General features: G+C 36.9%; 1 protein-coding gene across 2 annotated transcripts in view; it reads left to right on the top strand.

The window, feature by feature from the left end:
• Positions 1 to 23,572, top strand: part of Nurf-38 (Inorganic pyrophosphatase Nurf-38) — a 126,368-nt gene that overhangs the window by 80,249 nt on the left and 22,547 nt on the right. For both annotated transcript variants that reach the window (XM_090377315.1, XM_090377316.1), the window contains 5 exons: positions 121 to 240; positions 1,369 to 1,455; positions 11,395 to 11,458; positions 17,114 to 17,176; positions 20,650 to 20,690. In XM_090377315.1, coding sequence (XP_090233441.1) covers positions 121 to 240; positions 1,369 to 1,455; positions 11,395 to 11,458; positions 17,114 to 17,176; positions 20,650 to 20,690 — 375 coding nt within the window. The remainder of the gene's footprint in view (positions 1 to 120; positions 241 to 1,368; positions 1,456 to 11,394; positions 11,459 to 17,113; positions 17,177 to 20,649; positions 20,691 to 23,572) is intronic.

Raw genomic sequence — 23,572 nt, 5'->3', positions numbered from 1 at the left:
TCATGACTCCCTTTGAATATTGCATAGCATTACATATATGAGCTGATTTCAGATGCAGTAAAGCAGTTGAAATATATATGATATCTAATTGCCATTTGAATTTTTTACAATTTTTTTCAGATAGCAACAAAGGAGCCACTTAATCCTATTAAGCAGGATATAAAAAAAGGAAAGCCTCGTTTTGTCCATAACTGTTTCCCCCATCATGGTTATATCTGGAATTATGGAGCAATACCACAGGTAAGGGTCTGTAATACCAAACTGACCTTTCTCAGAATGTCACTATTTGCCTACAATCAGTGTACTATACGCTTAATTTTTAAATATGGCGGATGCTAAATTAAACAAAAAATTTAATACAGAAAATGTCTTTTTAACATATCCTGTCTGTGTGCCTACACTCATTATCTAACTGCTACAGGGTGCCTCCGTAGCCAGGTGGGCAGGAGCAGTAGTGTGTAGCACACACTTCTTGATTAGACCGGGGTTCAAGCCCGCTAATGCTTGATTAGTTGCTAATGCTCCTAAAAACCAAAAAAACAACTAACTGCTACATATTTCACAACTAATTTCTAATTAATTAATTACAAATGTATCTGCATATAATAGCAACCTTACACCTGCAGTTTGAAGCTATTTGTTTTAATTACTGTTAATTTTAGTTAAGTGAAAACATACAAAACTTCCCTGGAGGAATTTTTGTGTTTTGTCATAACTGCACTAAACTTCAATTATCAGAAAATAAAATAAAATAGTGACACATTGGTAATGAAACTCAATCCACAGGATGATAACTAGGCATGTTCATGCCATGATACCATGTCTCATGAAAATATATGCCAAAATGCTATTACTGGTGGCACATTAAATGAGGATAGATAAGTGGGAGTGAAATTTCCCTATGAAATTTTAAAATTCTGGTTAAGTTTCTGTATCATGATTAGATTTCTTTTCTTAAAACAATGATTAAGAACTCATTATTTAGAGCATGTTAAACTTTCATCTCTTAAACAGACATTCAAATGTATCATCTTATTGTATAATTTTAATTGACTTTATATATCTTATAGTGCTAGTACTTATTCCATTGGCATCATTCAGCATTAATTTTTAAATTAAATCCATGTCACTTGACCTTTGCTACCCTTCATATATGTGAGATACTAAATCATAATGCCAGAAACGCTGTGATTTGTAATGCATGTAGAGATCATTATTCTGCTTTGGATGAATTTTATAAATGCAACCTCCAAAATGCAGAGTACATAAATAAGCAATTTTATTGTATTTTATCTTAATATAACAATTAATAAATACTTAATTCTCTGTGGTAGTGCACAAACATACATTTATTCTTGATTTATGCAGACATGGGAAAATCCTCATCACATAGATGAATCAACAGGAGCTAAAGGTGATAACGATCCAATTGATGTTTGTGAAATAGGCTACAGGGTAAGCATTTTATATAATTTCAACAACATTCGATCTCTTTATCATATGCTTGATTACAAATAGTTACATAATAGATCAGATCAGAATTTTGTATTGTAGTTTTAGTATTAGTACTGGTAGTGGCAAATGATACAAGAAAGCAAGCTTATAAAGCATTGGCCAAAAAGAAAAAAAAAAGAAAACTTAACACATCACCTGGCCTTTCTCTTCAATAATTTGTCTGTTTCTTCCTTGTATTTATTCAAGCTACCCACTTCCACAACAATAACAAATGGAAGTTTGGTCCAACAATCAACTGGCTGTTGGCTGAAAGCAAACTTCTGCACACACATCTATTCTTTAACCATCCTTCCTCAATTTGAATTTATGTCCCTTCATGTATGCATAGTCTGAGCAATAGGAAGAATACTATCAGCATTGAGCTTGCTCAATCCATTCAAAGCCTTAAACACCTCAATCAGATTGCCTCACAGGTGACTAGTCTTCAGGTGCCACAATTTGCAGAACTGAATCCTTTCTTAATAAGACCGCCCTTTTGTTCCCTTCCCCAATCTCATTGCCCTTCTTTGCACCTGTTCCAGAAGTTCTACATCCTTCCTAAAATGAAGCTTCTAGACCTGAATGCAATACTCAAGATGCATTACCTTGTGCAATGGGATAATCACTTCCTTATCCCTACTAGCAGAGTTCCTGTATATCATTGACAAAAACCTATGAGCAATCCTGTCAGCCAGTCTCACTGCTCAGAGAACTTTCTATCTGACTGCACAGTTACCCCAATGTATTTTTCATTTACTACTACCCTGAGTGTAGTACCACACAGTTGGTATATTAATCTGGGATTACTGCTACCCATGTGCAATACCTTGCATATATCAGTGTTAAATTTCAGCTGCCATTTCTCAGCCCATCTACCTACATTTTCTAGATCTTGTTGCAGTAGCTTATCTTGATTACTGTCATTAATCACCCTGCCAACCTTTGTATCATCTACAAACTTGGACATTAAGCCTAATATCCCTTCAGTGTAATTAATAAATATAGTAAACAACAATGGGGCCAGCTCTGAAACTTGGGGCACTCCACTAATAATATTAGTCCATGAAGAGTCATCATCATCATCAGACATTTTCAATCCACTGCAGGATGAAGGTCTCTCCAGCAACTTTCCAGTTCCTTCTGTTTTGAGCACTGGCCATCCATTTACTACTCAAAAACTCATGAATTTCATCTATCCATCTCCGCCTTTGTCTTCCAGGTTTTCTTCTAGCTCCTCTTGGGTACCATTCTGTTATTTTCTTAGTCCATCTGTCATCATGTCTTCGAGCTATGTGTCCTGCCCAAGACCATTTTAGTTCTTTAGTTTTGATAAGAATGTCCTTTACTTGAGTTTGCTGCCTAATCCATGTGTTTCTTTTCTTATCTAACAGTCTGATTCCCAATATAATTCGTTCCATTCTTCGCTGTGTAGTTCTTAGCTTCTCTTCCATTCTTTTGGTGAGTGCCCAAGTTTCACTTCCATAAGTCATGGTGGGGAGTATACATTGATTCATTATTTTACGTTTCAGACAAACTGGGATATTGCTCTTCAGTATGTGACTATATTTCCTGAATGCTATCCATCCAAAATTTATTCTTCTCTTGACTTCCAGCCATTTATCATTATTACAGCTAATAACTTGTCCCAGATAAGTATATGACTCCACCTTTTCAATTACTGCTCCTTCAATCATTATTTCCCTTTCCGTGGCATACTTGTTCATCATTACTTTTGTTTTAGCCATATTCATCTTTAGTCCAAAATCCTTACTAACTGTGCATAACTGATTAAGATTTTCCTCTAATTCTTTGGGATCGTGGCTTATGACCACAATGTCATCTGCAAATCGTAAATGGTTTAGGTACTCTCCGTTCACATTGACTCCTTTCTGCGACCAGTCTAATCTTCTGAAAGCTTCCTCAAGGGCAGCAGTAAACAGCTTCGGAGATATTGTGTCTCCTTGTTGAACTCCTTTCTCGATTTTAAATTTGCTACTGTCTTTGTCTAGTCTAATAAAGGATGTAGCACTCTCATATATTTTCTTCAAAATCATAATATATGGAGTATCTATACCTTGTCTTTCCAGTGCCCGAAACATTGCCTTATGCTGTATGGAGTCAAATGCCTTTTCATAATCCACAAATGCCAGGCATAATGGTGTTTGATATTCATTCGCTTTCTCCATTAGCTGTGATATTACGTGAAGGTGATCCATAGTTGAGAATCCTGTCCTAAAGCCAGCTTGCTCTTTTGGTTGATTCTCATCAAGTATTCTTTCTAATCTGTTAGTAATGACCCTTGTGAACAACTTGTAGATATGGGATAACAAGCTAATTGGTCTATAATTTCCAATTTCTGATTTATCTCCTTTCTTATGCAGCAAAACTATGATTGCATTATTCCACTGGTTAGGCATCACACCTTTTCTAATGCACTTTGTGAAGAGCCTTGCCAGTTTTTGTGTTATGTCTCTTCCTCCCAATTTTAACAACTCTACAGTAACTTCATCTTCCCCCGGGGCTTTCCGATTCTTCATTTTCTTCAATGCATGTTCTACCTCATCAGGAAGAATATTGGGTATGTCGTATGTGTTGCTACTTTGCAATCCATCTTCCCCACTGCTGGTATCATTCCCTCGCTCCTTGTATAATTCTCTATAGTAGTCTTCTGCTATTTGAATTATGCCTTCTCTGCTGTTTATAAGTACACCATCGCTATTCTTCAGTTTCAGTATCATTTGTCTTTCTGTATTACTGCTCATGGCTGCTGATTTAAATCCTTTGTTTTCCCTTAATGCTTGTTCTACTTTTCTTGTGTTAAATCTTCTTATGTCCTCTCTGAGTCTCTTTCTAATGGCTTTGCATAACTCAGTATACTCAATTTTCTCCCTGTCAGTGTTTTTCTTGCTCTTCATTTGTCGTCTTTGGTTCATCATGACAAGTGTTTCTTGACTAATTTTTTCTTCTTTGGATTTCTGTTTCCCTATAGGTTTCTTGGGCTTTATCACTTTCAGAAAGTTGTAATATTCCTCGTCGATATCTTGGTCCTGAGCAGTCTGCAGAGGCTCAAACTTGTTCTTAAGTTCCAGTACATACTGCTTTTTCTCCTCCTCTGTTATTTCAAAGACCTTTGTATTATTTACTCGAGTCAGTTTTTTCCTTTCCTTTCCTACATCTATATCAAGTGTACATCTTACCATTCTGTGATCACTTCCAACATTTACCTTATTCAGGACGGTAACATCATTCACAATATATCTTCTGTTAGTGAGGATGAAGTCGATTTCATTAGTTGTTAATCCATTTGGACTCTTCCATGTCCACTTTCTGTTCACCCTTTTCTTGAAAAAAGTGTTCATTACTGACATTCCTTGAGATTCTGCAAATTCCACAAGTCTTTCACCTCTTTTATTTCTTTCACCAATTCCAAAATTTCCTATAGTTCCTCTTTCTGCGCTTTTTTGCCTTTTTCCAACCTTAGCATTGAAGTTCCCCATAATAATAGTGTAGTGGGTTTTCTGCTCATCTAGAAGACTCAATTTCAGTGTACATTTCTTCATCATCATGGCTCGATGTTGGTGCATAAATCATTATAATCTTTAGCTTGTACCTCTTAGAAATCTTGAGTATTAGTCTTGACACCCTTGGTGATGTACCTTTGAATTCCAAAATGTTGTTTTTAAAATCTTTATGGACCAGAAACCCAACTCCACCTTCACTCCTTTCACTGTTTCCATTGGTGTATAGCAGATTTCCACTTGATAAACTTATAAGTGATTCATTTCTTCTTCTTGTTTCAGCCAAACCGATGATATTCCAATTCACATTTTCTAATTCCTTTTCCTGCTCTAATATCCTGTCTTCACCGATGAGTGATCGTACGTTATAACAGGCCAAGTTCAATTTCCGTGCATGGCAGCCTGGTCGTACCCAGAGATTCTTAGCACCCTCTGCTTCCACTCTGATCCTCTCGCTGCTGTAAGAGGGAGAGTGAAAGCTGCTGGGGACTGAGGGCCATTTGTATTGTTGTGCTCTCATTGCTGGAGGGTTTGGTCTTTTCCTCTTCACGCTGACCAGGCGTCTTGAAGAGAACCACTCTACACGTTCGTTGCCACCTAAGTGACGTAACAGGGTTTACCATCGAGAAGGTGTGCATGAGTGGATTTTAGGGAGGCAGGCCAACCGGACTTCTCCTAAATCTTCTGTAATAGAGAGATATTGGATCCATCAGTGTCTGATAACACACAGGATACCTGTTCCCCTCTAAGCCTCCTGTTTCCCCTCCAAGCCCCCATGAAGAATAGTGTCCATTAATAACCACACTCTGTCTTCTCCCACTCAATCATGCCTTTATCCATATCAGTAACTTGCTCACTGCCACATTGCTCCAATTTATAGAGCAGCCTTTTACGTGTGACAGTATCAAAAACCTGCTTGAAATCCAAGTATATGATATCAAAATTATTTTTTGCATCCAATTCTTTTGTTACTGCATCATAGTATCCTGTCAGATAAAATTTCCCCTTAACAAATCCATGCTATCACTGCAGTATAATTGCTTTCAGGTCTAGCTGGTCCTGCATTACTTCTTTCAGAGTTTGATAAACTTCTGGCATCCCTTTCCCTAAAAAATTCCTCGTGTATAAATGTAGATGTAAAATACCGATTCAGTTTGTCAGCATCCTAAGCAGGATCATCAACAGTAAAACCATTGACATCAAGTAGACCAATGTGATTCAACTCCTTCTATTATTAATATAAGTAAAGAAGTCTTTGCTGCTTTTCATTGCATTCGTTGCCAGAGACTTCTTGTATTCTGCCTTAGCTTGTCTAACCTCCTTAATGACTTGATTTCAAACTAGTTCATATCTACCATAAAGTACCACCTGATATTTTATATGCATCCCATGCATTTTTATTTTCTGTCACAAGTCTCTCATCAGTATTTCTTATGTCCATGTAAGTTGGACATCAAGACTTCTGATGTCCATGAAGTCTTGAATAGTATTTATGTTCAAGAATACTGTTTGTATGAAAAGCCTAGTAGCTTCTACAATTACTTTTCTTGAATGCTTCCCATTTAGAATTGTTGTTGGTAACATCATCAGTTGTGGTCTCATTGCACAGAATTTAAAAACCCTCTGAGACCACTGTAGTCACCTTTACCAAAGCAAAGGCTTTGGTAAGGGTGACTTCTACAGTATAGAAAGTTGTTTTGAGAAAGGAATCCTGAAGCAGATCTGAAACTTGATAGCAACTGCAATTTTGTTTCGTTAATTGAATGTACCTTTCTATATGAAATCTTGTTTTCCACCTCTGGATAACAGTGAACAAACCATTTAATTTGCATATATACACGAGGTCTGTGCTTTTACCTTTTTGAAGTTTAATTATTAATTTTCACATAATGAATGCTCTCCACAGAACACGTTTTGAAGTTTCTTTCTTTCTTTTTTTTTTAATCAATTACGTATTGAAGAATAATGTTGTATTGATTGTGTTTCCAAAAGTTTCTTTAAATAAAAAGAAATAAAAAATGGCAGCAAAAAAGTCATGTTCTGCCTGTATTTACATCTTGTTATTGGAGTGAAAATAGGAAAGATGTTTCTGTGCTCTCTACAGCCACAAATCTTGAAATCTTCGATTGAGATACAGAATACAAAATGACTTCAGAAGCAATAACAACATATGGCAGAATGGTCACTAAACAGGCTTTTTGTCAAATTAACTTAATGCCCCCATCACTGCATGCAGTATGGAAGCAGAAGCAAACAAGAAAAATAATTAAAGATTCACTACATAAATTAAAAAAAAAATATTAGTATGGTGGTTTCAACAGATGTGAGCAGAAAAGGCAATTCATAAGAGAGAATGTCACTGAAATTATACTGCGGATGAATATAGCTAATTTCTAAAGATTTAATTGATAATATAATTTCATTTCTGAAGAAGAGGTGGAATAGTATTACCAACAAGAGTGTGTGGTGAGAGTGGAAGTGTTAGCAAAGGAACTGTTAACCTTTACGAAATTCCTGCTTTGCACCCTGGAAGGCATAAGCCTAGGGATATACACTGATGAGCCAAAACATTATGACCAGCGAGTCATTATGTAAATCGAAGCAACTGCAGGTGAATTACGGCGCAGGTCGGGACAGGTATAAAAAACACCTGATACTGAGCTTCGTTAATCAGTGTTACTCTTGTTCTTCAGATGAGAAAGGCAGCGGACTTAAGTGAATTTGACAAAGGCCAAATTGTAATGGCCAGACAACTGGGTCAGAGCATATCCGAAACGGCATGGTTGGTGGGTGCTCACAGTCAGCCGTGGTTAGTACCTACCGAAAGTGGTCCAAGGAGGGGGAACTCATGAACCACTGGCAAGGTGTTGGATGACCATGGCTCATTGATGCTTGAGGTGAGCGAAGGCTCTTCCAGATGGTACGTGGCAACAGAAGTAATGTGTCACAACGTACAGTACATCGAACCCTGATGAAAGTGGGGCTAAATAGCTGCAGGCCATTCCAAGTGCCCATGCTAACCACGGTTCACCGGTGACAGCACCTATGATGGGCATGCAAGCATCAAAACTGGACCTTGAGTGATTGGATCAAGGTCGTCTGGTCTGATGAATCACGTTTCCTGTTGCTCCACATGGACAGCCAGGTACGTGTGCGTCATTTACCCGAAGAAGTGATGTTGCCTGGATGCACCGTGGGACGAAAACAAGCCGGTGGCTGCTGTGTGATGCTTTGGGTGATGTTCTGTTGGGATACCCTGGGTCCAGTCAACCATGTGCCAGGCACTCTGACGTCTACCACCTACATAAACGTTATTGCTGACCAGGTACACCCTTTCATGGCAATGGTCTTCCCCCTCTGGTGGTGGGCAGGAGCAGCAGTGCATAGCACACGCTTCTTGATTAGACCAGGGTTCGAGCCTGTGACCACCAAATACGGAGGATGCGGAAAGGTCAGGGAATGACCATCGCATATCCCCGGAGCAATATGGCCTTAGTTGCTAAGGCCTTATTTGGGCACAACATCGGGCCTTAGTTGCTAAGGCCCGATGTTGTGCCACGTGGGGGCGCACACGACAACCCACACGGTGTGTGCCCCCATGCAGCACAACATCGTTTCGCAATAAATGTGTGGGCAGGTATGGTCGGTGACTGCTTAGTCGGCCCATACCTATTACCATCCCGCATGAACTCCGCTAAATATCGGATCTTTCTTGAACAAGTTCTACCAGGATTACTTGATGATGTTCCAGCAAATGTGAGATGCAACATTTGGTTTCAACATGACAGGGTGCCTGCTCCTAAAAACCAAATAATGCTCCTAAAAACCAAATAACAAACAAACTCTGGTGGTGCTGTCTTCCAGTAGGATAATGCAGCAGGCCACACCCCCCGGATTGTTTGAGACTGGTTCGTGGAACATGAGGAAGACTTGCAGGTATTGCCCTGGCCTCCAAATTCCTCCAACGTCAATCCCATCAAGCATCTGTGGTTTGTGTTGGAAGAGCAATTCCAATCTGCGGCATCTCAACCACGGACCTTACAGGAGTTAAAGGATCTGCTGGTTACTTGTTGGTACCAGATACCGCAAGACACATTTAGAAATCTTGTAGTGTCCATGCCTCACTGGGTACAAGATGTTTTGGCTGCACGTGGAGGACCAACATCATATTAAGTTGGTGGTCATAATGTTTTGGTTCGTCGGTGTATTAAATGCAGATGAGATTGGTCTGCCTTATAATCTGTTACCAGACGAAACTTTAGAAATTAATTTTGCTGTAGTGACAAGAGAAGTACAGAACCAGTGGCACAGCAAGGATTAATTTCTGGGCTTTCTTCCTTCACATTCATAGACATAATGGTAATCTTCTGTACTGGTTCAGCAGTGGATCAGCTTTCTCAGTAGTCACACCTTTAATAGCAGTGCTTGTCTCCTCTCTCGAATATCATTAACATTGGTCCCTCTCACCTTCAAAACGTTTCCATACGAATACTTTTTTCGTGTGGAATTTTAATTTGCTCTACTAGTTGCTTCTGTTTTTTTTTTTTTGTAATGTTTCTGGTTGCTCTTAAGCATTTTTTTCTAAGCTTCACACAATTATATTGCAAATGATTACAGTAATACCCCGAAGTTACGCGATAGGTGGGTCCGACGAAAATCGCGTAAGTCGGGGTACAACTTTGCATATAAATACATATAAATTTTGCTCAATTGGGACCAAGGACTAACAAAAACACTAGTTTAGAAGAAAAATATTAATAAAATTGGAGTTCTTTATACATATTAATACAAAATATGTATTAAAAAAACAAATGACTTACGTTAAAAAGTTATTTCGATGTCGATGACTTCATAAAATCTAACAAATTCGTCTGACGACACAGCGCCTTCTTTTTTTCATGCAGAATTTCTTCGTAGCAAGCTAATAATTTTTTTATTCCTTGCTTTGTAGCTATAACGCGTTCTTCGTTGGAGTCTGTTTTCTAAAATTTTTAAGCCCTTTACAATTGAGCCCTTTTCAATTTTCAACGTGTCAAGTTTGCAATTGTCATGTGCTTTTCGCCGTTGCTTCATTTAGGCCTGTAGCACGTGCAATATCACATGGTCTTTCATTTCGATCAAAGCGTTTCACAATTTCATATTTTTTCTCTATCGACAGAGGCGGACTGGCCATAAGCCTTACCGGGGAAACCCCGGTGGGCCGGTGTGATTTTGGCCATAAACCATAGTATGAGGCCACTATAAATTTTCCCGGGTAAGAATTTTTGACCCAGTCCGCCTCTGTTTATCGATAATTGCTTTTCTTTTTCTCTCTGAATCTGCAGTGTCTTCACCAGGACGCTTCCTTTTCACACCTTTTAATTAAGTATTTTACTCATTTTTAGGGAATAAAGCACAATTACAAAACGAGGAGGCACGCTTGATACGCATAAACAAAGCTGCGCGCATGTAGCAACTGAATAAACAACACCATAAAGGCAGAGATACACTTAACACCTCACATTTCTAGGGGTTACTACCATAAAACAATAAAAATCCAGTTGCTTTTCTGCTAGTGAAATCTGTTATAAACTGGTAGTAAACTCGATCTAATTGCATTTGCGATTATACCGATAGCTGGAATTGTGTTGGTTTTTACGTTATTATGGTGAAATGTGTTTCCCCTTCACTGATATAAAAAACATAAAAGCAGCAAAGTTGAATCTTGTTCATCTTTCGCTCTCATTCTCCGCCGTCGCACCATATATCGATAACATATGAAAAACGACCTTGAAGATAGTGGGCGGCAGCGTTGCCAAACGAAAAAATCAAGAACCGCGTAACTCCGAGTTCGCATAAGTCGGGGTATTACTGTATCTTAAAACATACAAAATATGATTCATTGCAGTCATTGAAAAGAGTTTTGTAAAACAGTTACAAAACACATGCACGCATGCAGGTGTGATAATGACAGCTACACTACTGACTTAAGAAATGTCACTTCACAACTTGACATAACATTTAATGAATCAGTTATACAACTGTTGCGCATTGGGATTAGATGTATCACTAATGGAATATTATTATTATTAATAATTTTTTGTTGAATGTCTGTTAGTTACACAAGTACCATTGTACTGTTAGCTGATTTCAGGGGAATAATTTTTTTTCAGTGTTAAATTCTTAATAAGTTGATGCTTCCCATATTTAGTTTATTAAAATATTTTATGAGCTTTTATGAGCATGCATTTTGTGCAAAATTCTAATTGTAAAAAGAGAATATAGTAATTGTTTTTGCTTTTGACTTTTATCAGCATTTCTATTTACATAAGTATTTCTGTATTCTAAGAAAGAAGTAGAATGATATAATCCAAATAGGAATAATTCTTCATTGTACTTACAGGTGGCCAAACGTGGTGAAGTTTTGCAGGTTAAAGTTTTAGGAGTAATTGCTTTAATAGATGAAGGTATGTGTTTGCTAGTTAACTGTCAAATCTTTATTTTTTGCAACTTTAACCTTTTTATCATGATGCAAATAGTAGACTCTAAGCTTTCAATATGGAATACATTCAAGTAGTAGTTATCAGTAATTTTTATTGAGATAGAATTACAGAAATAAAGCACACAAACTATTTTTCAGTATATCTGCCTTTCTCCTGTGTAGTTTCAACAATGAAACCATTGTTTGTGTATAGCATATAATTTTTTGTTTTTTACTTTTGCGTCGAAGAAACTGCCACTTCTAATCATGAGTGGTTCCCAGATTTTTAGCCTTTTGGTTATTTTTGGAAATAATTAAAATTCATTGGGTGAATATTCCCTTAAACATTCCCTTGAAATTAAGAAAATTCTGGGAGTCTTTCATCAGGAGGAACAAGTTTATAGTGTATACAAAAATATCTTCCAGTGATGGTAACTGAGATGCATAGAGTCAATTTGTTATTGAGTACAGAAGCAAGGAGACTACAGGGTGTACAGAAAGTACCAACTTTTCATTATAGGTTGTTTTTGTTTTAGAGCATTATTTTTCCTGAATGATGTCCTTAAGCTGAAAAGAGTTTTTTTATTCGAATTATTCTCCCATGGTTGGTTGAATGCATCAACAAATGGGGGTTGAATTTAACAGCATTCATTCAGAAAAAAAACTGCATCAAAACGAACAGCAATTTTTTTTTGCCTTAATGCCCATTCAATTGCAGTTGATAAATGAATGCTGTAAAAGGAAAGGCACATAAAATGATATTTAATATTGGCACACTGATTGAACTATGGGCTATTGAATTATGGCTGGGGAAGTTGCTTAGCACTAATCATATTGGCAAAGGTAAAGAAAGCCTGCATGAGAAGCATGCAAAAGTTCGATGAAATTTACCGGTAAAAGTACTTTGCTGTAACAGCATTTGTATTGTTGCTCGCTTGGTAAACAGGTGGTGGGTGTTATCGGTCAGGAGTAGAAATTGAATCCCATGGGAGATTGAAACCCTTCCAAAGCAGAGGGGATAACCTGACCTTTTTTCTTTAGAATCACTGGTGGACTAGTGGATAAATTGTTTATTAAGAGAAAAAAAAAAAAAAAAAGGCAAAGGAAGCCCGCACGAGAAGCACGTGAATTTTCGAAAAAGTTTACTGGTGAAACTACGTTACGAACATTTTGAAAAAAGGTCTGGTTACCCCCCACTTTGGGAGGGTTTCAAGCTCCCGTGGGATTCTACTTCAGACCGATAACACCCACCGTCTGTTTACCGAGCGAGCAACAATACAAATGCCGTTACGGCAAAGTACTTTTTTACTGGTAAATTTTATTGAACTTTTGCGTGCTTCTCGTGCAGGCTTTCTTTACCTTAGGCATCATATTTTCTAGAGAGCACTATAAAAGCCGTATAGTTGGTTCACAGTGTCATATGTTCTTTGCTTACATTGAAGTTATTTTGTCTAGTTTAGTATTTTTCCTTTGCTTATGTTGAAGTTATTTTATCTAGTTTGAAATTTTTCACAAGAAGAAAAGGTAAAAATTTTTGAAGATTATGCTTGTTGAATTTTAATTCTCTAGTTTATGAAAAACAAAACATCATCCTTAGTGTGTCTATGATAAAATTTTGTGTATAAAGTGTTTTCCTATAAACTTTTACCCTGAAGAGTTGTTATAATGGATCCATAACCCAGGACCCTTATAGAAAGGCTTGAGTTTTGTAAATTGCTGTTTCTAGAAATTAGGTACCTGCGAAGAAACCTGATTGAGGTGTTTAGGACTTTGAATGTAGTAGTAGTAGTAGTGGCATGTGATGCAAGAAAGCAAGTGTATAAGCTTATGCAGCATCAGCCAAAAAAAAAAAAAAAAATCACACCATTCCCTCCAAATGCCTGTCCAGTTCCTCCTTAAATTTATTTAACCTGTCAACTTCCACAACAACAGATGGAAGTTTGTTCCAGCAATTAACTACCCACTGGCTAAAGGCATCTGTCTTTTCTTAATTTGAATATAATGCCCCCTTAGGTTCGTAATCTGAACAAGTGGAAGGATCCCATCAGAATTCAGCGTGCTCCACCCATTCAAGGCCTTATACACCTCAATCAGATCATCGCACAGGTGCCTAGGCTCCAGCCACTGCAATTTGCAGAACTTAAGCCTCTCTTGGTAAGAGGATCCCTTCATTCCCCTCACCAATCTTGTTGCCCTTCTCTGTACACGCTCAAGCAAATCTACATCCTTCCTAAAATGAGGCCTCCAGACCTGTACGCAGTACTCAAGGTGTGGCCTGACCACTGCCTTATACAGAGGGACAATCACCTCCTTTTCCCTGCTAGCAAAATTCCTATATATCATTGACAAAACCCCATGACCTGCCCTGGCAGTCTGTCTTTATTTCTCAGAAAGCTTCATATCTGACTGCACAATTACTCCCAGGTCTTTTTCATTTTCTACCACCTTAAGTGTAGTACCACACAGTTGGTACATTTCTCTGGGATTACTTCTACCCATATGCAGTACTTTGCATTTATCAAGGTTAAACTTCAGTTGCTACTTCTTAGCCTATCTGCCCAAATTATCTAGATCCTGTTGCAGTAGCACACTGCCATTACTGTCATTAACAACCCTGTCAACCTTTGTATCATCTGCAAACTTCGACACTAAGCCTGATATACCTTCATCAATATCATTGATAAATATACAAAACAACAGAGGACCCAACACCGAACCCTGTGGGACTCCACTAATAACATTAGTCCATGAAGAGCAGCACCCATTAATTACCACCCTCTGTCTTCTCCCACTCAACCATCCTTTTATCCATTGTAGCAACTTACCCTTAATACCATTCTGCTCCAATTTGTACAATAGTCTTCCGTGTACAACAGTGTTAAAAGCTTTCCTGAAATCCAAATATATGATATCTTGGATGCTGATGGCATCCTCACTCTTTTTGAGGCAACACACCTAAGGGGATATAAATTTAAATTCAAAAAGAATGCTGCTGTTGTTGTTGTTTTGGTTTTTAGGAGCATTAGCAACTAAGGCCATATTGCTCAAAAAAAGAATGCTTGCGAAATAGATGTGTGAAATTTTTCTTTCAGCCATAGAGTAATTTATTGTTGGAAAAAACTTCCATCTAGAATAGTATTGTGGAGTTGGGTAGTTTGAATAAATTTAAAGAAGATGGGACCAATTATTAGAAGGTTGGGATGGGCAAATGAAGTGAGTAGTTGGAAGCATATTTTTCATGAACAAAAAGAGAGAGAGAGAGGGGGGGGGGGAGTGGGCAATGAATAAATAGAACTTAAGGTACTGATTGGCCAGGAATTTGCACTGGTTTTCCCAAAACAAAGATACTCAGAAATTAATTGTGTCATATGGCTTATGAGATACAAATAACATATCTCTCAGATGCTGAGAGACAAGTTAATGCTACAGCTTGATGAACTCAAGGACAAACCAAATCGAACAAGTTCATGCAAGATCAACCTTGCCACAGATGTACGAAGTTCATCACTGGATATATAAAACATTTACAGGATGGTGAATTTGTTAAAGAGAATAAACAGAGTGAACTCTGAATTCATAGATTTAAAACCCGTTGTTTCCAAAGTGTAGTCTGTGAAACAGCCATGGCTCATTAGTGGTTTAGAAACTCCATGCTTCAATTGTGTGGCTCATGAAACAATTAGCATTTTGTGAAAAAAAATTAAAAAATAAATAATAATAATATTACAGCTTATCTCTAGCACTGAATTGAAGAAATGTGTGAATTCATCACTGTAGATATAAGAAATAAAATTAAAATTTTTTTTTTTTTTGCATCTCCAAATATGTTTGAATGTTGATGGCAGACATTTTTAATGAAATATATAGTTTGTTTCTTTTTCAGTTTTTATTTTTGTTTGCCTTATTTATTTATTTTTTGCTGATACTATACAGGGTGTCTCAAAAATATTGGTACAAACGTTTAGGGGAGGTAGGTAACATCTAAAGGAATGTGAATCGCATAGGAACCCATAACCAGAAACATCACTGTAAGTCAGTAGACAGCGTGGTAGTCGCCGCACGAAGAGCATGCATTGATATACGAACTGTGAGCTGGCAGACATGCACCTAGTGTATGGATTAGCAGAGGGCAATGGATGAGCCGTTCAACGAATTTATGGAGAACGCTTCCCAGACAGACATATACCGGACCACCGTTTGTTTGCACGTGTGCATCAAAATTTGTGTGATTATGGGTCATTAGGAGGTAACAGGAGTAGTGCGGGCAGACCACGTTCGACGCAAACTCCTGCCATGGAAGAAAGTATGTTGAATGCCATCCAGAATAATCCTACTACCAGCACATGTTCCGTTGCCTCTGCCTTAGGAGTGTCTCGTTGCAGAGTACAGCATGTCTAGCACGACGATTCCTTACACCCGTTTTATCTCCAAAGGGTTCAGTTACTGCCCCCAAGATCATCCTGCACGTGTGGCTTTTGCGCAGTGGTTTCTCCAAGAAAGTGTTTAAGACTTGATTTTTCCAGCCTATGTTTTGTTCATGGATGAGGCTTATTTCACTCGGGAAGGCTTATTCAATCAGCACAATGCTCATGTGTGGGCACACGACAACCCACACGGTGTGCTCCCCCATGCAGCACAACATCGCTGCGCAATAAATGTGTGGACAGATATGGTCGATGACTGCTTAGTTGGCCCATACCATCCCGCACGAGCTCCGCTAAACATCAGATCTTTCTTGAACAAGTTCTACCAGGGTTACTTGACGATGTTCCGGCAAATGTGAGACGCAACATTTGGTTTCAACATGACGGGGTGCCTGCCCATTATGGAAGGTGTGTTCGTGACCATTTGAACAGGTGTTTTGGGTGTCAATGGATTGGCCGTGGTGGACCCGTTGCCTGGCCCCTACACTCACCAGATTTATCGAGCCTTGATTTCTTTCTGTGGGGGGCCCTCAAATCTATCATGTATGAATCGCCTGTGGAGATGGAAATGGATCTTGTGGCGAGACTCATCTGCACTGCTGCTACTGTCAAAGAAACTCCAGGTGTGTTCGACCGTGTCCGCCAATCCATGCTGCGTCGGTGTCACGCATGCATCGTGTCTCATGGTGGAACCTTCGAGCATCTGTTGTAACATCACGAAATGTATCCATCTCATACTCCATTGTTAATATTATGTCAAATAAATGTTTGCCACTAATTACTGTCTTGCGTCATTTCTGCTTCTTGTGCCTCTGCTACTACTTTCCCGTGACATTTCCGGTTATGGGTTCCTATGCGATTCACATTCCTTTAGATGTTACCTACCTCCCCTAAACGTTTGTGCCAACATTTTTGAGACACCCTGTATAAGACTGCTTTCTTGCATCTTTGCCACTATAAAACTAATATGAAACCATATAAAAAGTTGTAAATAAAGCCTTATTGGCCCAGACTAATATGCTTCTTCTAATTTCGTCTCATAATAGAAATTAGTTATCACTTTCTTAATGCATCTTACATGCTATTTTCATTTATTATCTTTACCTTTTATGACAAGGTTTTGGCGCATTATAGCCATAGTTGCTGATGCGCCAATAAAACTCAACCAACCAACCAATCATTTATTATACTGCTAAACACTTGTATTTCATTTTTAGGCGAGACTGACTGGAAAATTATTGCTATTGATGTTAATGACCCTTTGGCTGATGAATTGAATGGTAATTATAATTAATAATTTTTTTTTATCTCTAGTATATCACGAAGCTGTCTCTTTTTAAAGATGGTGTCATTTTTTATGTGTGTGTAATTAAATATCATCTTTTATAAACGTGTGTTTGCAGAATATCAAGAGAAAGTGATTTTTTTTTTTTTAAAGCAAGTGAAGTATTTTGAAAATTGAATAAATTAAGTGCTATCTCATAAGTCAATGCTTACTATTCCAAGCATCACACCCACACTGAAGTAATTACAGTTATAGACTTTGAATTGTTGTTCCATGTCCTTTTTTTTTTCTCAGTTTAGCGCCTTCTGACTTCTCTTTGTTCAGAAAAATAAAAATATTATCTAAATTACCTAAATGGAATGAAATTTGAAAGTTATAACCAAAGCATAGATGTTTAGCCAGTAAAAAGTTATAAATGACAGGAAAAGTGGAAAAATAAGACTTCAAAACAGGCTTTAAAATTTCAGAAAAAAAACATATATGGCTTATTTTAAACCAGTTGTCAATACATGAAAATATTGTCCTGTACACAAAATACTATTACAACATTAATGAACAAATGTAGATAATTGTCATTATGTTACAAACAATTATTAACAAGAATCTAAAATTTTTCAAATTATTAACTAAAATCTTCTCTTCTAACTTTGCCTTCTCTCAGAGAAAATGTTTCACAAGAGCAGATGTTCTTTCTACTTCATCAGAGATGAATGAAGCATAATTAAAATATTGGAAATGTTCTCTACTTACCGTAAGCAGTTTTTTTTTTTGTTAGTTGTTGGTGCATCGGTTTCTGTGGCCATAATGCACCACCCCAAGTTTTTGCATTTTTCTGTGATCCAAGTCCGAGGCAGGATTCGAACCCGTGACCTTTGGGTTGCCAGGCAGGCACTTTACCCACCTGGCTATCCTGGTCGGCCCGTAAGCAGTGTCCTCCCACTTGAGCAACTTGATTTCAGCATGACCTTTCTCTTCATCAAAGACGATCAGTTGCTTGCAACCAGACAACTTATTTTCAATGAGTTATCTATAAAATGTCGGGTGAGGAGGATAATACTGTTTCGGTGTTTGAAACAAAATAAAATTTAAAAAAAATTAATAATATCATCCATATCTTTTAAACTGTAGAACATTTATTGCTACTAATGAACTTCATATGGGTAGAAATTTCAATCTTTTACTACATATCAAAAAGAAAATTTCTCAGAATTAATTCAAAAAGTGAATGTACCTGTGTCCAGAAACCTCTTCGAGCAGTGTCTGAAGTGCTAAAGAGAAACTATTAATAACACTTGTGTAAAATAACACTTTATACCATACTGTACTTTATACAGTATGGTATAAAGTTGTTAAAAAAAAAATAAAGTTGTTGTTGCACCTAAAAACTCAACAACTCCAAGTGTGAGAAAATATGGTTTTGAAGGCTTATTGGCCTTCATTGTTGCAATGATTATGTTGGCAGTATATCTTCTTATGGCATTGATTATTTTGTCAATGAAAATCCAAATATTTTTACCAGAAAATGCATCCTATCTGCAAAACATGAGTGGAACAGTTGTCCAATAATATTTTTTTCTTAATATACATTAATTTGGGACATGTGTTTTTTATTTTTTTCCAAAAGAAAACTTGCAAAGAAATGTACCCTAATTTCCACTGAAAAACAAAGGCATCGGCAAAGGTTTAGCTTGAAGTTAACAAAAATTGAAATTGTTTTCTGGAAGCTGCAGAATACATAGCAAATGGACATGTTGTCTTGTCTTGCCACATCTTCCAAGTTGCAGTTGCTTTGTGTTTAGAAGTTTGTAAATGTTGAGGAACAAGGTTTTTTTTTTTTTTTTTTTAGGAGCATTAGCAACTAAGGCCATATTGCTCCAGGAATATGCGGTGGTCATTCCCTGACCTTTCCGCATCCTCCGTATTTGGTGGTGACGGGATCGAACCCCGGTCTAATCAAGAAGCGTGTGTTATGCACTGCTGCTCCTTCCCACCTGGCTACGGAGGTGCCAAGGAACAAAGTAATTATTACTATAATTCACTGCTTTTTTTTGCAGACTTAACAAAAAAAAACCTTGCATCAACAGATAATGCATCACTACCAACCTCCGTTAATTTTTTAGTTGCACTAACTTTTTTGACATTGTCATCTACAGTGAAACAATAAATGAATGATTATTAAAGTAAAAGGTGCTGGAAAAAATAACACAATGGCCCAAATGAGCTTGACATTGCTCATATGCCTCACTCATGTAGTATGAAATACCAAAAAATGAAAACAAACCACGAAAAATGCAAAGTTTATCTGGTATTTCTGTTACATTTCAATGTGAGAAACAAGAAATGTGAGAAATATAAAAGTAGCTTTTCTGTTTCTCACATTTGTTATCCACAGTATTAAAAAAAAACTTTGCTGTCTAACTCAGAAAAGGAACTGATAGAAAAAACACGGAAGTATTTCTCTCATTTCATCAAAGATTACAGAATACTATATTAGTCACAAGGAGCGTGTGTGTATGCACACGTATATTCATCAAGACAATTTATTTCTATAATGGAAAAAGCACGTTCCTTTGGCCATTTGCTGACAGTATAGTCAGCAAGGTTTTGCATAAACATCCATCAGATGATAGTTATGAAATTTTTGTTCTTAGATGATACATGCTCAATTTCATATTTTAATTATATATTATTATATCATCTGAATTTTTCATTTTCTGTTGATTTGTTTATTCTAAGGCAGTGGCGGTTCTCATCCTTCTGCTTCTGGTGACTTTGTTTTGAATGAACCAAATATCTTGACCATTCTGTAATTCTTTTGGTGGTCATAAAAAGCTTGTCCTTTCTTTATTTAAGATGTTTGTATCTTTAATTTACTATGGTGTGATGAACTCCCCCAATTTAACCCTGGGGGCTCACATCTGGTGAGTATGGGCTTGGTAAACCCAGGGTCCTGAGCTGGATATCATCAATCATCATTCTTCTCTTTCTTGGTGATGCCTTTCTACTTCTCTCTCTCTCTCTCTCTCTCTCTCTCTCTCTCTCTCTCTCTCTCTCTCTCTCTCTCTCTCTCTCTCTCTCTCTCTCACACACACACACACACACACACACACACACACACACACACAGGGGGGTAACTCGGGAATTTTTTTTTTTTTTTTGGCTGGTGCAGCATAAGCCTCAGGCTTCCTTGTACCATATGGCTAATAATAATAATAATAATAATAAAAAGATACAGGATATTAACCCCACTCACAGTGGTGTCACAAATTTTCTCTGGTTGAAAATTACTTTTCTGAGAATTTCAAATAGTGATTCTGAACTAGAGAAGAGCAACATAGTACCCACCAGTGGTCTTTGTGACAATGAGCATAATGTTTCTTTTTTTTTTTTTTTTTTTTGAATGATTTTATCAGTAAGGCATGCTAAAGTAAATGGAAGATAATGCATTTTATTTATTCAAATTTCTAGATATAGAAGACATAGAAAAACACATGCCAGGTTTTATGAAGGTAAGCTTTTATTACATTAAAGAATGGAGAATCATTAATCATAGTAGTTTTTTGTAGCTATATGACTACATATTACTACAAAATTTGATATTGATTTTTCCATCATGAACAGTTAAGTTCTTAATCAAAGAGAACTTTGAGTAATTTTATATGGAATCCAAATTGCCTGTTTTTCACTTCATTGCATGATGTAATATGCCTATCTTTTAGGAAAGTCATATTATTAATAGCAAAGTGGCATTATAAACTGAAAAATTACTGTACCAAATTCCATGATAATTACTGTAGCAACATGGAACATTTACCAACCAGTGGTCTTTGTGGTAATGAGCATAATGTTTTTTTTTTTTTTTAAATTTTTCTGAATGATTTCAATAAGATACACCAGAAAATAGCCATATTAGTTTCTTGTCAAGAGATTGTGCTAATGATACCTTTTGTTTTCCAACATACACATTTATTTTTTATTATTTTTTTTTAAATATGACCTTGATTTATGAAGGAAAATCAACTAAATAGAAGATCTTAAGATTTAAGATGGCTTATTCTTTTTTTTAGCAATAAAAAAATTTGCTAAAAGAGCTTAAAGTATTAAAATAAATATATATGCAAGAACAATGTATTGCACCCATAAACACGACCAAATAGGTTTCCAAATACCATTTAAAATCCAATACTGGCCTCCTTATCTTGGTGGAAAGCTTGGGAGAAGAGGCTTTCTGGATTTTGGGAATTTCTGTACTTCAGGTCCTGAGCAAGGGAAATTGCAACACATCCAAAATAAATAATTAAAAATCTTTTATTAAGATTTAATTTATCTAAAAAGTGTTAGTAAATACAAATTTTAATACTACTATAATCAAATCAATCAACTAAACAGAAATAAAAATTAAAATAATTTTTTTACAATGGGTGATTGAAAAACTGCCGAGTGCTTTCATTGTGGCTCTGCGAGCATCATTGCCAGACACAAAACACTTGCCTTTCAGCGCTTTCTTCAGATGTGGAAACAGGAAGAAATCACACTGGGCTAAGTCTGGTGAATAAGGGTGATGTGGCAGAACCTCAGCACCTATGGCACTGATTACTGGCTGCACAATATTAGCCATACGGGGCCTGGTATTTCTTGATGAAGAAACTACTTCACACCGTAAAGTTCTTGACGTTACTCACAAATGGCACAGCAAAGTTTGACTGAGAACCTCAGAGTATGCTTCCTTATTCATAGTTGTTCCACGAGGCACAAAATGTGTAACAAGAATGCCTTTTATGTCAAAAAACAAAAGAACCATTTGTTTGTCAGCCGAATAATTTCTTAGGCCTTGATGAATTGAAATGCTTCCACTCACTTGACTGTTGTTTTGTCTCTGGATCATAGTGAAAAATTCCAGTTGCATCACAAGTGACTATTCGATTTAAGAAGTTTTGACCCTGTATTTCAAAACGATCAGGCATTCCTTTGCACAAGTCAAAATTTGCTGTTTTTGTTCTGAAGTCAAATTGCGTGGAATCCAGTGGGCACAGATTTGCAACATTTTCAGGCGATCTTTCACAGCATTGTGAGCACCAGCATATGAAATCGACATGCTAACGTCTGATTCACAAAGTGTAATTCGGCTGTCTTTATCCAAGGTTTTCTGAGCTTTTGCGATTTGCTCAGGAGTTGTTGAGGAGGAAGGCTGATCTCAATTACTGCCTTCACTGAATCACTTGTACCATTTAAATATGGCCGTCCTACCAAGAAACACATTACCATACGCTTCATTCATCTCTTTAACTGTTTCCAAGGTATTTAAGCCCCATCTGGCCCAATAACAAATCTCATATCACTGTTCAATCTGTATGTCCGACATGATACTTGCTTCAAAACAATCATCAGTGACGTGCAGCCAAAAAAAATCTCTTCACGCAACCCTAGCTTAACAAGTACTGGTATATGCACAGTCTGCTCAGTAGTGATCAGGGAGAGTGCCTCTAGCTGCAGTTATGGAAAGTTCGTGCAGTAAACATAAAATCTTGTACCAGTCCACAAATTAAGTGATCACCCCTCGTACAAAATAAAAATACAGTGCATATAAAATCCTAAAAATGAAGTATGAATAAGTGTTAAAAAATATATAATAAAAGATACTAGGACCATAAGAAAAAAAAAATATATATATAATTAAAATATTAACCTCATTATGGGGATTCAAAAATTTCCCTCTCAAAAATCAGACTTTACAATGCATGTTAAGTATTTCAAGAAGTATTAATATGTGCAGTGCAACTTCGATATAATGCAGATGTCGGGGATATCTTTTAACACTCCCATTATAGCTTGAAGTAAAATTTACTTATTTTTTTCTAATTTTTAATATGAATACGCAATGATCTAAACAAGCATTTTTATTGTGAGCAATTTGATTTCAGTATGTGTAGGTTAATTTTTGTATTTTCCAATGCTCCTTTCCCCTCTCACTCTGTAGGATTGCTCAGTGGAAGTAATGAGTGCATACCTTTTTATTGTTGGCAAACATGTCAGCTTTTCACCTTAGCTGTGGAAAGAATGTGTTTATATTTATCTTTTGTTTTCATTATCAAAAGCAGAAGACAAATTTCTTTTTTATTTCATGAAACAAAGATAATAAATTTTATTATTATCCATGTTTGCACATCGGTCAACTTTTGCTATGGCATGCCTGCCATCATATCACACAACAACCCATCAACTGCCAACATGACAGGAAATTTCACTGTGAAGCAATCTACAGTAAAATCTCGTTAATACTAACTCAGTTTATACAAAGTGCTCATTTATATGAAGCACATACCATTCCACTGCAAAAGGATAGGCTGTTTAGGGCCCATAGTTTAATGAAGGACCTTTATAATGTCACTCA

Source organism: Mastigoproctus giganteus, chromosome 7 (assembly GCF_048544385.1).
Source record: "Mastigoproctus giganteus isolate SK-2022 chromosome 7, ASM4854438v1, whole genome shotgun sequence".
Classification (NCBI taxonomy): Eukaryota; Metazoa; Arthropoda; class Arachnida; order Uropygi; family Thelyphonidae; genus Mastigoproctus; species Mastigoproctus giganteus.
The sequence above is the reverse complement of the archived record's forward strand: the minus strand, read 5'-3'. Positions and strand labels throughout refer to the sequence as shown.